This window comes from Anoplophora glabripennis, unplaced genomic scaffold (genome assembly GCF_000390285.2).
Source record: "Anoplophora glabripennis isolate ALB-LARVAE unplaced genomic scaffold, Agla_2.0 scaffold224, whole genome shotgun sequence".
NCBI classification, from domain to species: domain Eukaryota; kingdom Metazoa; phylum Arthropoda; class Insecta; order Coleoptera; family Cerambycidae; genus Anoplophora; species Anoplophora glabripennis.
The window spans coordinates 126,767-142,717 of NW_019416317.1; the positions used below are offsets into that span (position 1 = coordinate 126,767).

General features: G+C 33.7%; 1 protein-coding gene across 10 annotated transcripts in view; it reads left to right on the forward strand.

The window, feature by feature from the left end:
• The window catches only part of LOC108907845 (phosphatidylinositol 4-phosphate 5-kinase type-1 alpha), a 57,480-nt gene that overhangs the window by 10,881 nt on the left and 30,648 nt on the right, over positions 1-15,951 (forward strand). For 9 of the 10 annotated variants that reach the window (XM_023454066.1, XM_023454071.1, XM_023454065.1 and 6 more), the window contains exon 3: positions 10,480-10,633. In XM_023454066.1, coding sequence (XP_023309834.1) covers positions 10,480-10,633 — 154 coding nt within the window. Of the gene's footprint in view, positions 1-4,978; positions 5,128-10,479; positions 10,634-15,951 lie in introns of those variants that run through there. The other variant, XM_023454072.1, reaches the window with a different exon arrangement.

Below are 15,951 nucleotides of genomic sequence, written 5' to 3' on the forward strand. Positions count from 1 at the left end.
AATTCAAAATTGCCTATTTTGCTATAGGGGGATAGGGCGATGATCATTTATTACAGTTACTTTAAAAACTGTTTAATTTTACACAGGGTGGTGAACATTTATTGTCGAATATGTTTCACTTCGAACCGCTCAAATTTGGTTTTTCTAAATGGAAAATTCAAATCGAAGTAGTCCCTGAAATATTTTAATGGGACCTCACCGTAAGACAGTTGACAATATCGAAGGTACATAATACGACAAGGCAAAAGAGTCGAATAATATCGAAATCTGGACACTATTTATTTTGGCCGATCAACATAAACAGTAACAATTTTTTTCCGTAGCATCGTCAAACAAAAAATTTATTTTCGAGATAAGAATTATTTACAGCTTTCTAGAGAACCCGCTTTTTGTTAGGTTAGGTTACCCAGTTTTGTTATGTACATATTTTCATTATTAAAAAAGTGGTATCTCTAAAAACGCTTTTAAAGTTTTTGTTGTCATTCAGCATAAGAAATTCGTACCATATAATTGACCTATATTGACATTTTCTTCATCCTCTTTCGGCCTTATCTGAGACTCAATCGGGCCTCTATAATAGTTAACTATAGCGCGCGCGGTATCACGAAGGATAAGCAGTAAGCACTCCTACAACAAGTGGGTGCTCTCTGCAAGTGCGAGACAAAACTCGTGTTCTCGATTTTTCTCCCACCTAAAACTTTTTTCCTATACTCTTCACATAATAAAAAACCATTTATCCGAAAATAGATTTTTTCAAAATTCTAGAGTGTATCTAATACCCAAGTAACTTACGACAGCATTCACCGTTTTCCTTAACAATACGGCTATAAGTGAACTTTAGCAGGTTTAATAAAATACCTATGAACATCTGTCGGTAACAACTTTTAATGGAAACTGCGAAATCNTTTATATTAAAATTTCAAATTTTTGTATGATATTGGGTTGTGGAAGTAATTTAGCAAATAATACAGTGAGCTTTTTTAAAATTCCTTCAGATTTTAATGCCTTGGTATGCGAGAGGCGAAAGGTTTGGGTGGACAATTTCAATTTGAAAAGTATTTTCTTGCAGTCCAGAATTAAATTAAGAAAAAAAGAATTATAGAATTTCATGTAAATTTTGTCAAAAATTAAGAATTGCCGTGTCCCTCGAAAGCGATAAAATATACCACTTTATACCGGGTGGGGCATTTATCTTGAAACAAAATATCTCGGTTGGACTCGATTAATTCGAAAAAAATTTCAAGGCACCGAGGGGGCCACTGAAAGGTTCATATTACAACTTTTGGTCTAGACCGGAAGTGTTTTTTAGACCGGATGTTGATTTTTTTAATGGAAACATTCATTTTTTACTACGGATTTCGATTGAAAAACGAAAAAAACAACTATTTGTTCTTATTATTTTTTCGATTTAACCCATATTTTGGCCATAAAATGTCCATAAAAAAAACAAAAAAAAACAAGAATCTTGAGACAACGTAGTAACTTGTTGGGATCACTTTTTAGAAAATGTTTCATACAAAAGTTGAAGAGTTAAAAAGGGGGCTATCGTGACATGACCTTGACAATTACCTTGACTTCAAGGTCGTTTGAAGATCAAATTCAACATTTTTAGTGAAACCCTCTGAGGGTTGCTTTCGCTGAACAGCAAAAATAAAAGGCTCTCTCAACGGTAATAATAAAGTATTTTATTGAAAACTAAGTTCTTCCTGGAAGGTTGGTGCGTCCGGCGGTGTTCTTGACGTAATGCTTAAAATGGGTCACAAATATTTTAATGGGCCCTCACCGTAAGACAATCGACAATCGAAGGTAATAATGACGGCAAGACAAAAGAGTCGAATCATGTCGAAATTTCGACACTGTTTATTTTGGTCGATCGACATAAACAATAACAATATTTTTCCGTAGCATCGTCAAACAAACAAAATATTTTCGAGATAAGGATTATTTACAGCTTTCTAGAGAACTCGCTTTTTGTTAGGTTAGGGTACGAACATAGTGGCGCGACGAGACTTCAGTGTCAGATAGAGTCTAGAGGCAAAACTTGCCGCTATGTGATTTAAATACATTGAATAGCATTGGGCAGTCCATAGTGGCGCGACGAGTCACGCGTGTGTCTCCTCGAGGCATCGAGGAGGCAAATCTGCCTTCCTGTTATTTCACGCTTCTTTACGCGATTTTTAATAAATTTCATTGTATTGGTACAGTTAATATCTTTTATTTAAAAAATATATACCTACTACTTGGAACCGATGTCATCCTAATATTTGTAATGGGTGTATTCTAGATAAGTTATGAGATTAGGTAACTTTTGAATTTCAATGAATAGGTATAAAATTTCATTTGTATTTAAAAGAAATATTTACTTTTTTATTTGTGAGCGGATGTCAATATGTAGAGTTTAGTAAAATAGGGCGATGCAAGTTTTAAATGAACATACTTCGAGGAGCGACATGTCTTTACAAAATAAAAGATAATTTGTTGCGTACGTACCCCGTGTGTAAAGAAATATCAATTTTATTCGTTCTAAACCGATAAAGAAATCCAAATAAAATTCGATGTATTACAAAATTGCTAACCAGTGGAGGACAGACACGGGATATTGTCTACATAACACGATAAAAAAATAGTGCGTCCAAAATTGAAATTGATCACATTTTTGCATGTAGCTTGTAATTTTCAAAAAATAAATTTTCTTAACTTTCTCAATTTTGCGTCAAATATTTATTTTCTTACATTTATTTGTGATTTTGCAAGGAATCAAACACAATGTTAACAAATAATCAGCATAATATACTTCCAAATCTAATCTGTTCATATATTTTATGTATACATTGCGTTCCAATTTGAAACTCGTATTTTAGACTGCATTTACCGATTAATTTTTTTAATATGTAGTACTTGAAGTGAATCTACCTTCACTATGTTTGGAAAACTGCGAAAATTGACAAAATCGAATCAGGTATTTTTTTGTAAGAAAGCGTTTAATAGCTTAATCGATTTCTACGCATCCCAAATCTAAAATTAAAAAATATAAATGCGTTTATCACAACTTCAAATAAATTATAATTTTTTAATTCCCCCTGTGCCCACATAATTATTACTACTGCACCTTATGCTATTTATTTTTACAATAAATTATCCCATGTTCGATGTGATTAAGGATAAATAAGGAATCAAATTTGCAGAACGGAACGACGACGACTTTTCTGCATTAACGATTATTATTATTTTGATTCTTTCTGAAATAAAGAGCACATAATATCAGACTTTCCATTATGTCAAAGCAAACACATTTCAACTAGGTTGCAATAAAGCTAGCTATACAGGACATTAAAAAATTATAATTTATTAGAAATGGTAATTTCTATAACAAACGCCCTGTATATGCTATCGAAGCGATATTTTCGACTTGACATTTAAGATGCATAGAAATCGATTGATAAAATATTTTCTTAAAAAATGTCTAAATCGTTCCTCGGGTCCAACGGGCATTTTATTAAAATAGGTCCAATTTTTGTTTAAATGAGGACTAATAATGTGATTTATATAATTGTGTCGTTAAGTCCATCCTCATATACTTAAAAAAGCGGTCTGGATATTTTTTTAATTCATCGAAGATCCGATGGTATTCTCTTAATACGTTTCTTTTTTATTAAGATCGTGCACACTACACCGTCTACTTAGTAATAATACTTTTTTGCCGCACAACTGTCCAAAATAATATCGTCCTCACTGTCTGAATACATTTTTGTGAATAAGGTTATTTCCAAACGTAAACAATCTGATGCATTGACCCCGAATTCCAGAAGTCGCCCCGCGTGTTGACGCGCCACTATGAACACCTTGTCGCGCGCGTCTTTTGCCTCGTAGTAAGACTCTATCTGACACTGAAGCCTCGTCGCGCCACTATGGCAATACTCCGTAACGTAACAACGAACGTGTTACGGCCTGTTGCAAAAGGTGACACGGTTCGCTGCGAAAGTATGTGTGGTTTTGGTCGTATCATTCATTCCGTAACGTAACAAAATAAGGTTACGAGACGACAAAGGAACATAAACTCGCAGTATGAACCTGACTGCAATAATGGATTCGTCACTGCAATTGCAGTTAGCAGCAGCGTCATATATTTTTATTCATCATACAATTTTGAAGAATAAGAAACGGAAATCTCCGGAAATCTTTTCTTTACCCCACTCCATGGCACAAACACAGAAAAACACACTCTTCCTAGTCACTGCAGAAAACAGACTGACCCCAGACCATATACAAAAGACTGACGAAACAAAAAATAAGACAAAATCACATGTGCAACAGGTAACGTTACGGCCAAAAGGGTAACCCCGTCTCAACATGTGGCAGAAAGTACTGTTGCATCCCTTTGATGCGACGACTAAAAGCCGACAACTGATGGTTCGTCCCGGATTAGTTACGCGTGTCAAATTTGTTACACGTACCATGCAACAATTTTCCGTCTCCGCTACTTGTAACGTAACATGTTCGGTGTTACGTTACGGGGCATTTGACACAAATGGATACCTGCCTTTAGGTACCCAAGTAACTTACGACAGCATTCACCGTTTTCCTTAACAATACGGCTATAAGTGAACTTTTCTACCTAATATTTAATAACAGGTTTAATAGTAAACCTATGAACAACTTGGTAACAACTTTTAATGGAAAGTGCGAAATCATCAAAATCATTGTTAACAATGTTATAAACTTATAAATTAACCTATGCTAATTTTCAGAAACAAACATTCCTTCTCGAGATAAAGATCGTTTAGAGCATACCTATTTCTTATTTATATAATAAAAACATAAAAATTGCGAGCTTCCGAATTATCGTAAGGCTATTTTTCATTCCACATTATAAATAATTTTAATCCTACATCACGCCAGTGACTGTTTTATCGGTATCAGTACCTACGTATATTGTTCACAAAATGGAGAGATATAATCTAGGAATGTCAAATGTTTACTGTATTTCGGTTCGTACTGTTTTTTTTTAGTGTTTTAAATATTGCATACGTGATTATTCGTGACGGTTTGTGATGCTTTAGAAACTGCATTTTCAAAAACGGAAGTATTATGGAGATGTTCGATTATTATTACTCTGGCTATTATCAGGTAATCAATTATTGATTAATGCCAAAGCATATTGATACAAGGCTTCATTCGTGTTTTTTATTTTGTATTAGGATTGTTTGTGTACCTATTTGTTTTACTACTAGAGTTCCGTCACATTATAAGCCTTTGATGAATCACTTACAGGTGTTTTTAGAGGTTTAAGGAAATTGATTACCTTTTGGAGGAAGTATAAATGATGCTTCTGACCGAATAAACACAATTACAGTTCCATAGAATTTCTAATAAAGTGTCACCATATTTTGTTCGGGTGGTTGCTAAACTAAACTGATAGAGAAAATGTTAAATTGTCTTTGGGCTGTTCGTTATATCTAAATAAAACCTGTAGATACTTCTAGAAGAATAGGACAAGTGTTTAGTCGTAAATAGTAACTTAAAAAAAGTTACAAAACGAAGTGACATATGACATGCATTAGGTGCGTTTAATTACGGGAAAACGGAGATGTATTTATAACTTTTACCGTGGTGTTAGGGAATTGAGGAGTGTGGAGAAGTAATATGCGTCCTCATTCACTGCTGTTATTAAATAGAAATAACGGTGCCTCATACTCATTACCCGTCGAGTTTCGACTTTCACTCTTGAAGATAAAAATGATGATTCCTTGACGTCAGATCTGATATGCTGGAGTAGTTACAATATAATTTATCACGGTAACGACCGCTGATAACTGTGGGAACTTGTCGAGAATCTAATATTTTAGTATCTTCTTTCCTGAAAATACAGTACTTTTATAGTAATGTTTTTTTTTCAATAAATATCTCTCCCACCCTGAAAAGGACGTTTTTTTAATAAGTAATTCCTCGCGCCAGAAGGGTCAATGAAAGGGTGGCTTTTATAAATTTGGTTTTGTCTAACTAGAAATATTTCACAGCGATTAATTAGATAATACTTCTCAACTACACAATAATCGCTAAAATACAAGACATAGTTTCGAAAAATTCTGTTTTTGTTCTCAAATCTCCGTTTTCATTCTCAAAATTCAAGTTGGCTAACAGTTTTTTTGTTTTGTTTATCTTCCATAGATATAAAAAATATCGTATAATTTTTATTCTGTTATTACTTAATATCAAAATTCAAGAAATGATTTGGAAAACGACACAATCAATTCAATTTGATGGGTTTTTAGAAGGAAAATCGAGAGTTTTTCGAGGTGTTAATAATACTTTGTAATGATCTTTGTTTAGTAGAGAAGTATCCATTTTCTCAGTGTGAGATATTTTTGATTCAGCAAAACTAAATATATAAAATCACTCCTTTGACCTATCCTTTTGGCGTAAGGGATTATTGATATAAAAACGTTTTGTTTTCAGATGGCAGAAAATCCAAATAAATACAGTAACAGAAATTGCCACAAATAAATAATTACAAACAATTCAAATTCGATCTTTTAGATCTAAAAATACTACCACGGCAACTGTTTGCTTTTTAATACGCAGTAAACTTTTAAGGGGCACATTAACATAAAAAAACTTCGCATAAGCTAACAAAGCTGTCTTGTTATTTCAGTGTTCTTCAATTATTCAATTCCGTGCCTGATCTTGATAGTTGCCGTACGCTGTTGTATTTTTAGTTGGAAGTTTATTTCTGCGTTGCTCTAATGATTTTTGCCTAACTGGAGTAAAAAAACCGTTTCATTTCTACTAATATAACTTTCATATCATCATGTCTCAAATCTAAATTGAAACTGGATATACACAGATAATCTCGAGAGGTACAAGTACCTCTCCAAATAATGTTTTTTTTTTCTGAACTTGATTTACCTTTATTAGAAATTTGGTTACTTCAAGTGTTTTAATTACATAGAACTCATTTTGTTTTTCTCGTTAAATAAAATTTATACAGGGTGATTCATTAACAGTGGGAAAATCGAAAGCTGAAGATACTACACGTGAAATGGTGACCATTGGCGCAAACATACCTTATCCGAAAGTTGATAGTTTCGGAAATACAGGGTGTTGAAAGTTAAAATTTTAAATCGTTTTTTTTTGCGATTATTCCGAAAATATGTAGGTACGTTAGGAACTTGAACATTTGTGAAACTATATTTTTTAGGCGACGAATAAAATACGTGTTGTAATTTCAGCATTGCTCATAGAGGGCGCCATTTACGACCAATTTTACCGAAAATTTAGTTAATAACTTTTTACTCTGTATGTCTAATAGCTGTTTTACATTGACAATTTATTGATCAATTAATTCATGAAGTCGCTTCATCAAGAAATTGGACAAGTGTAATGCACCAAATCAGCTGTCAAATAACTTCATGAATTTATTCATCAAGTTCTTGACGAATTAGAGCATGTTCTAATTTTCGTCAATTTCTTCGTGAAGTTCGGAAGTACCAACCCAACAGATTTCCAGCCTCAGATCAGTAATGAGGTTATGTTATTGGAATATGTAAATAATTGTGTGGCGTCGTACTAGTTTTGCATTGTTTTTACTGATTTGTTACTTACAAACACTAATATTTATATAATATGTGTCAAAACGGTACCGCTGTTGTATCACTGCAATTATGAGTGAAAAGGTGACTTTTTGAAATTTATTTGCTTCTTTGATTCGTTGGTAGAACTGATTTTCATGCGTCAAAAAACTTGACAAAGTCTGTAGCAGTGTAAAACCACACTGTTTACCAATAAATTCGTTAATTAATTCATGAAGAATCAATTCAATTTATTCATCAATAAATTGTCAATGTAAAACAGCTATTACATGAAACTTGATTCAAAACTTGAAAGAGCAATTATTTTTCCATTAATTATGTGTTCTTGTTTCATTTCGATATCTCGATCCATTTTCGAGAAAAATCGATTTAACGAACACTATGTTTTGATGATACGAGAAATTAAAAGCGAAACAAACTAAGTGTTTCTTCCTGTTATTACAACAATTAACAATAAAACAAATGAAATTCGTAATAATGATTTAAAGTCAGTGTTCGAAGAATTCACCGTTGATATTTACACACTTTACACAACGTTTTGTGAGAGATCTTCGAGTTTGAAACAACATGTTGGGATTGCGCTTGATTTCGTTGGCAGCGATTTGTACCTATTCTTTGTCACAACTCTTCACATGAACAAAAATAGATTCTTTGTAAACGATATCTTTCATTCGAACCCAAATAGAAAAATCAAGAGGATTGAAGTCCGGACTTATGGATGGCCAAGCAAAAATGCTTGAAGAAGTTCCACTTTATTTAAGAAGAGACATGTAGTTCATGCATGACGGAACTTCACCGCATTTTCCTCGGCCAGTGCGTGCATATTTAGATGCAATTTTTCCAAATCGCTGCATTGGCCATGTAAGCATTTTTGCTTGGCCACCCAGAAGTCCGGACTTCAAACATCTTGATTTTTCTATTTGGTTTCGAATGAAAGATATAGTTTACAAAGAATCTATTGTCTCGTGTGAAGAGTCGTGGCAAAGGATACAAATCGCTACCAACAAAGTCAGACGCAATCCCAATATGTTGTTTCAAACTCGAAGATCTCTTAGAAAACGTGTAAAGTGTATCAGTGTCAACGGTGGATTCTTCGAACAATTGCTTTAAATCATAATTACGTATTTTATTTGTTTTATTGTTAATTGTTGTAATAACACGAAGAAACACTTGGTTTGTTTCGCTTTTAATTTCTCATATTATCAAAACATAGTGTTCGTTAAATCGATTTTTCTCGAAAACGGATCGAGATACCGAAATGAAACAAGAGTACATAATTAATGGAAAAATGATAGCTCTTTCAGGTTTTGAATCAAGTTTCATGTTAAATATACAGGGTAAAAAGTTATTAACTAAATTTTCGGTAAAATTGGTCGTAAGTGGAGCCCTCTATGAGCAACGCTGAAATTACAACACTCATCTTATTCGTCGCTTAAAAAAATATAGTTTCACAAATTTTCAATTTCCTAACCTACATAGTTTCAGAATAATCGCAAAAAAACGATTTAAAATTTTTATTTTCAACAGCCTGTATTTCCGAAACTATCAACTTTCGGATAAGACTTGTTTACGCCAATGGTCACCATTTCACGTGTAATATCTTCAGCTTTCGATTTTCCCATTGTTAATGAATCACCCTGTATACATTTTAACTTGCTCGAGAATTTAGGGCATCGCGATTCTGAATATATAGATTTTGTTTAAATTATAAAAATATTTGAATACTTTTTCTTCAAGTGTTTCTCTTAGTTTCTAAAATTTTTCCATCTTTTTAATTTTTTCAATTTTTTGTTTCGGAAAAAAACCGGCTTTCCTTTTTTTAAATCTGAATTATTGAATCTTTAGATGTATCCATTTTATTTTACTACTCTTCTAAATCTTTACCTTTTTTTTTTCGCGCACACCAGTACAACTAACCCAAACAATCGTTTATCTACTTTGATTTCACTTGAACAATTTGGGACATATGTCGCGTATGGACAGTGACTTTCACCTTATGTTCACTTTTCAAGGTCCTTGGTATAAATCTTTTTAGCATACTCAAGACAATGCGAGGCATGTTATTTGTTCTGCTGGAGCAACTAAGTTGCATAAGGATTTGAACTCTAATGTCATATTTTCGTAAGATAATCGAACCATTGTTTGCCCAGTATTGTGACGTCAACTATTAGCGCCCTATTGTTTACTTATACGTTCTACGTAATTTCAATATACACAATGTCTGTGATAATCACGAAAATACTGTCATAAAATAAGAAATCCTCCAGAAATAAACGTATGCTCTTAGTGCTGATGGATGTCCTTGGAAAACCAAATTATTAGTTCTAGATTTTTTATCGTCCCAATATTTGATGATTAACAAAGATATAATTAAGAATCGAAGTGAACAAACAAAGAAAATCCGGATCAGGATCGTAAACGGATAAATCCGTTTGGTTTCCCCTTTTCTATTTTTCTTTCTCGTTATGATATAACTATCGATGGACCTTTGATCCCACGCGTAGGAATTATAATCCACCAAATTAGATATTAAATATTTAATTTTCGTCATAAATCAAGCGCGTTCGAGCAAAAAAAAGGAGTTAAGATCTGCTAAACCGACATCTCCTTATCACAGTGCGCCGCTTATCAGTCGGCTGATTTGTATAAATAATTAGTACGACTCCAGTCATTTTACGTCATCGTAATTATTTATGTAGTTGCGTGTACCGACCCTTCTTTGTACCAGTATGAATGATATTTAATCAAATGATTTGTTTAATTAGACTATCCAGTGTCTAAACGGTTGCGTGTGCGGTACCAAGTTGTTCAGTGATATGATGCATTGCATTCGACTATAATGTGCTGATAAATAACAACCCTTCTACAGAGCTGTGGTGCTATTTTCCAGGTCGGGCAGAGAACCCTATCAAATGTGGCCAAAACGAAGGCGGAGAGAGAGAAGGAGAGGGAGAGAAAGATCGGACACCGGAGGGTCGGGGTGGGGGGAGAGATCACTTACAAGAAGATTCAGACCACCCAGATCATGGGATCCATACAATTGGGTAAGTCTCTAGGTCAGAAATGTGATAAAAAGTTTGAACCTACTTCTGGTTTAGGAAGAACATCAGAAAATAAATCAGAACTTTGTGATGGAAAATGTATCGGGCGTTCTTCCTGACACAGAAGTATGTTCACTGTTTTTTGGACCACCCTGTATACACTGTGTTGCACCCTTATATCTCGGTTATTTTAAACTGAAGCGATTTGCCATTTCTCTACGAAACAATTACCTGTAAAGCGATTACTCTGCTGTAACCAAATTAATTTGAGCCATAGGCGTCCGGTTTTATAATTAAAAAAGGGGTGTACTTTTCAAAAAATATATAAGCGGTTTTTTTTTTCATCTAGGAATTAGTACTACTGTTTTCTAATTAGCTATTAGAGACCCCTTTGTGCCAAATTTGAATAAAATATCTTTAAAAATGCTTTAGATACGGATAAAAATTACCAAAGTTGGATAAGCTCCTAATATTTCCACATTTATTGAAAATATCCACATCGTACAATAGATTATGGCAAAAGGAAACCCAAATTGATTTAATTTTTGGTGCACAATCAAGAAAATTATTTATAACGAAAGGCTTTGTACTAGAGATGATTTAGAAAATAAAATTAGAAAAAATGTGGCGAAATTACTTGGCGAGAAAGAAGAAAAGTAATAAACGGGTTGGAAAATGCATAAAAAAGTTGGTTAATAATTGAAATGTAGAGTATTATTTAATGTTGTTATATTATTTAATTTGTTCTTTTGCAATCTATATTTCGTTGTTAAAATTTCACAGCTCTATTTTGTAGCCAATCAAAAGATATTCTAAACTTTATCATGGCAATAAAAAAATTCTGTAAATTTTTCTCTTTGTCGTTACTCTAGACGAAATTGCACGAATATTTTTCTGTCACTTGAGATGATATTTATGACATACTGACATTATTTTCCTCCAAAATTCTATTTAGTAGAAGTTACAATGTAATTTGTTTTTTTCCCTAAACTCTTAATATATGATTCCAGCTTTATTTAAGTTACTTATATGGAGAAAAATACTAAGCCTTACGTTTTGTTATTTTGTATAAATAAAGTTAGTAACTTTTCTTTATTATTATTTTTTAACTGCTATTAATGTTACATAAAATAATTCGCACAATAAACAAAATGGTATTAACACAAAAATTGTATTTATCAGTAACATTAAAAAGACAGTTATTATAAACAATTGTGGGTTGGTTTGAATTGATGGTTTGCACGTCACTATTTTCTCTTTTCGTGTTCTTTTGTATTTTGGTCATGATTAAACAAACTGATATTATATAGATACAGTCTTTCTTATGTTTCAATAATTTCCCTATGATGCTCCACATCCAAATATAAGTAAGGGTAGATTGATTGGTTGTTACTGTCTCCTGTAATTTTAAGTTGTTCTCCCATCCCCTTGTTGGCCAAATTTAGCACAGCAGTAGCTCTTGCATAATGATTGGTTATTGAATTTGTTTCCTCCCAGTTTGGATTTGGAATAAAAACAATATGTGTCGGTCTTAACGTGATTGTATCTTTTTTTTTTTATTAATTTCTTGTACTGGCGGACAGGGTATATTTGAAGATAGCCCGGATTTGTAATTAACCATTTATTATTTGCCAATTTTTTGGAACCGTTCATATTTTTCATTTTTCTTGTAACTGTTTTGCTTTGGTTCCGCATTGTTTTAATTATACTGCATAATTTTCACAATTTCCCCTCTTCATATCGAAAGCATAATCTTCTAGAATGTTCACTAATTTAGTTGTACCAGTGTTGCCAATAGCAATAATCTTATAATAAAATATCTATTTACAAATTAATGTGATTAGAAATTGAGATATTTAATTTCTAGTTATCAAAATGTTCTTATAACCTTTGAGTTTCAACATAAAACCACCAAGTGGATAATTTTAAGGAAATCAATTATTTTTGTCATATTGCCAAATTTGTTAAAGCATTGAATATATTAGTTTCAAAGTAGAATGTTGACGTAGAACAACTTCAACAGAATGAAGGAACATGGAAAGAATTAAAGAAATTCAATTGTACCATTTGCACATTCAACTACTGAATGCTAACGTTGTCGCTCTTTCAAGAATCCGATCGATGTGTTCTATTTAACAAAGGCGATACATATCTTATTCAACGTAATACCCACGAACTATCATAGAAAGACGTATTCTGAATATACGGATTCTATGTACTCTCATAATACATAAGACACAATATAATAAGTTTTCCTTGTACGAGTAATATCGGAAGAAGTTGATATTGACACTAACCAACAAATCGCTATCTGCTAGTGACGGAAAGAAACTTTTTAGCTGTCTCTAAATGATGCTAACTTGTTTGGTGTTCCTGGAAAATTTTGTTATTTTGTGTTACAATCCATTGAACAGTGAGCAGCAACCATAAAATTTCTATAAATAAAACACTATAAAAATATAAGAGTACTTCGAAGAGAATAAATAATCATTTTTGAAGGTACGCGCCAGCGAAAACATATTAAAATTTCTAACATGTTGTATAAATGTTTTTAAACACTATGTATAGCGTAGCTAATCATAAATGAAATTATGTTTAATGACTGAACTTAATGAGTCACTAGTTCAGGTTCTAAGGCATCTGGCGCGGTAATTATAAATTAATAACATCAGTTTAATCATTAATGCTATTCATCAACGTATTTTACAGCTCTACCGTATGATTAGTGCAGTTTAAATCGTACTTTGCATTAGGTGAACACGAACAGACAGTCATTATATTTGCATAGCTTCTTTACGAAGATAGTGTCCGCTACAGAGTGTTTTGAAATAAGTGTTTTCATGTAGGAAACGTCATTAAATAACCTGTTGTCAAGTCATGTGTTCCAAAAAATTGATCGAGAATTATTTCGCGGAACTCTTGCCGATCCTGCATCAGCCCATATAATCAACTGATCGAGTGTTTGCAGTGCAATTCTTTTACTGACTAATGCATTCTCTTCATGTTATTGAAAAATTGTCCAGACTACTCTTAATTTACTTTGGCATATAATCAGTCTTAGTTTTGAATTTGTTTAGTTTTATCAAAAATAAGTTGAACACAATCTATATGACAGTCAGTTAGAGATCACTAACAGTTGTAGTGCAAACTAAAAGAATGGAAAAGTGCTTAATCTAACAAGTTTCTAGATGGAATGATTTTTTGAGCCAAAAATTCCGTACACCAGCGCGATTAAATTCTTGGAAATATTTTGGAGACATTTCACTACTCTTCCGAAAGTTTATTGCGATTCTGACTATTTCCGGTTTCCTGTTCTGTATTTTCTAGGTCTGCATATTCGAATCTATTCATTGTGGCAAATAAACTTGATATTTTAAATTTCCTCTACATTTTGTTCAGCTGATCCAACTTAGTAAGTGAAATTTGAAGATTTCTTAAATATTACCGTAATAGGTCTCATAAAGGTAATCTTATCCCTTATCGGCGTTGCAAGAGATAAGAGAAAAATCTAGGTTCGCCATCATCCAATTCAAATTTTGGAAACTTGGTGAGATATACAGGGTGTTAAAGAGTGTAAAATATTTAAGGAGGTAATAGTATGAACCAAAATAAGCAGAAAAGTCTCAATAAACATAGGTCCGCAAAGTAACGGTTGCGGAGATATGGAATGTTTTATGGTTTTTAGCCCCTCTTTTTATTTTGCAAAACCGTTGTGTATTTTCTTATAATAGTTGGTTGATGTTTAGTGAAATAAACAGTACGTATTTGACAGTTGTTCTCAGTGCACAAGTTTTCTTTCGCTATGGCTGGTTACTCTAACGCAGAATTAACAGACATGCATTTCATGTATGGTCGTGCTAATGGGAACGCCACCGAAGCGCGACGTCTTTATGTTGACGCTTATCCAAATCGCCAGATTCCTTCACAACGCATGTTTGGAAGAATTCACCAAAGATTGCGTGATACCGGTTCCTTGAGCAAACAGTGCCATTTATCCGGAAGACCAAGGTCGGTATCCACTCCTAGAGCAGAAGAAGAAATTCTAGCACTGGTAGAGCAGAATCCAGGTACGAGTGTGCGGAGAATATCAGCCGAGGTAGGAATTAGTGGTCCTCTTGTTTGGAGAATCCTTCACGAGCAACTGCTTTATCCATACCATGTGCAACGAGTACAGGCCTTAAATCCAATAAATGATCATCAAGCACGTTTGGTTTTTTGCCGCTGGTTTCTACGTCATGATGCTGAAGACCCTCGTTTTCTTGCAAACATTCTTTTTACTGATGAGGCCGGGTTCACAAGAAATGGAGTGTTTAATTTTCACAATACGCATATTTGGGCCGACGAAAATCCTCATGCTCTAATAGAATCTGGACATCAGGCACGTTTTTCATTAAACATTTGGATGGGTATTGTAGGTGACAGGTTTCTAGGTCCTGTTGTTTTACCAAACCGATTAACAGGCGCTGCTTACCTCAACTTTCTGCAGAACACACTGTATGAGTTTTTGGAAGACATTCCTTTGAATCAGAGGCAACAAATGTGGTTCCAGCATGATGGTGCTCCAGCTCATTTTTCCATGGCCGTTAGAGAGCATTTACACCAAACTTTTCCACATAGATGGGTAGGAAGGGCCGGACCTGTTTTATGGCCTCCAAGATCGCCTGATCTGAACCCTCTAGATTTCTTTGTTTGGGGATATTTGAAGACATTAGTGTATGGTACTCCTGTAAATAGCCTGGAAGAGCTGCAGCTACGGATTAATCAAAAGTGTCAAGAAATCCAAACCAAGGAGGGTGTTTTCGAAAGAGTTCGAATATCGTTGAGACGAAGATGTCGTGCCTGCTTGGAAATGGACGGAGGGCACTTTGAACATCTTCTGTAACTTTGTTTTTTGTTTGTTAAAAGCTTCCTTTGTCGGTTTATTCCTAATAAAATAAAATGTTTGAAAAACGAATAGTGGTCCATATCTCCGCAACCGTTACTTTGCGGACCCATGTTTATTAAGACTTTTCTGCTTATTTTGGTTCATACTATTACCTCCTGAAATATTTTACACTCTTTTTTTAACACCCTGTATATTAGAGTTCCTTCTCCAGATATCAGCACTTTCCGCAGCCTTAACCCACAGCCAGCCATTATCTTATCAGATTACAATTTCTACTCATGATTTTACCGAAAACAATTCGAAATATGTGCTCCTAGATAATTAACTGTCAGTCGTGGCGTTCGGGTAGATGGTTGAGGTTGCAAAATGTCTTGCGTTACTTTCTTGTACACAAAGTCGGAACTGCTCCGAAAAGTAGAAGTTGGTGAGTTGATAA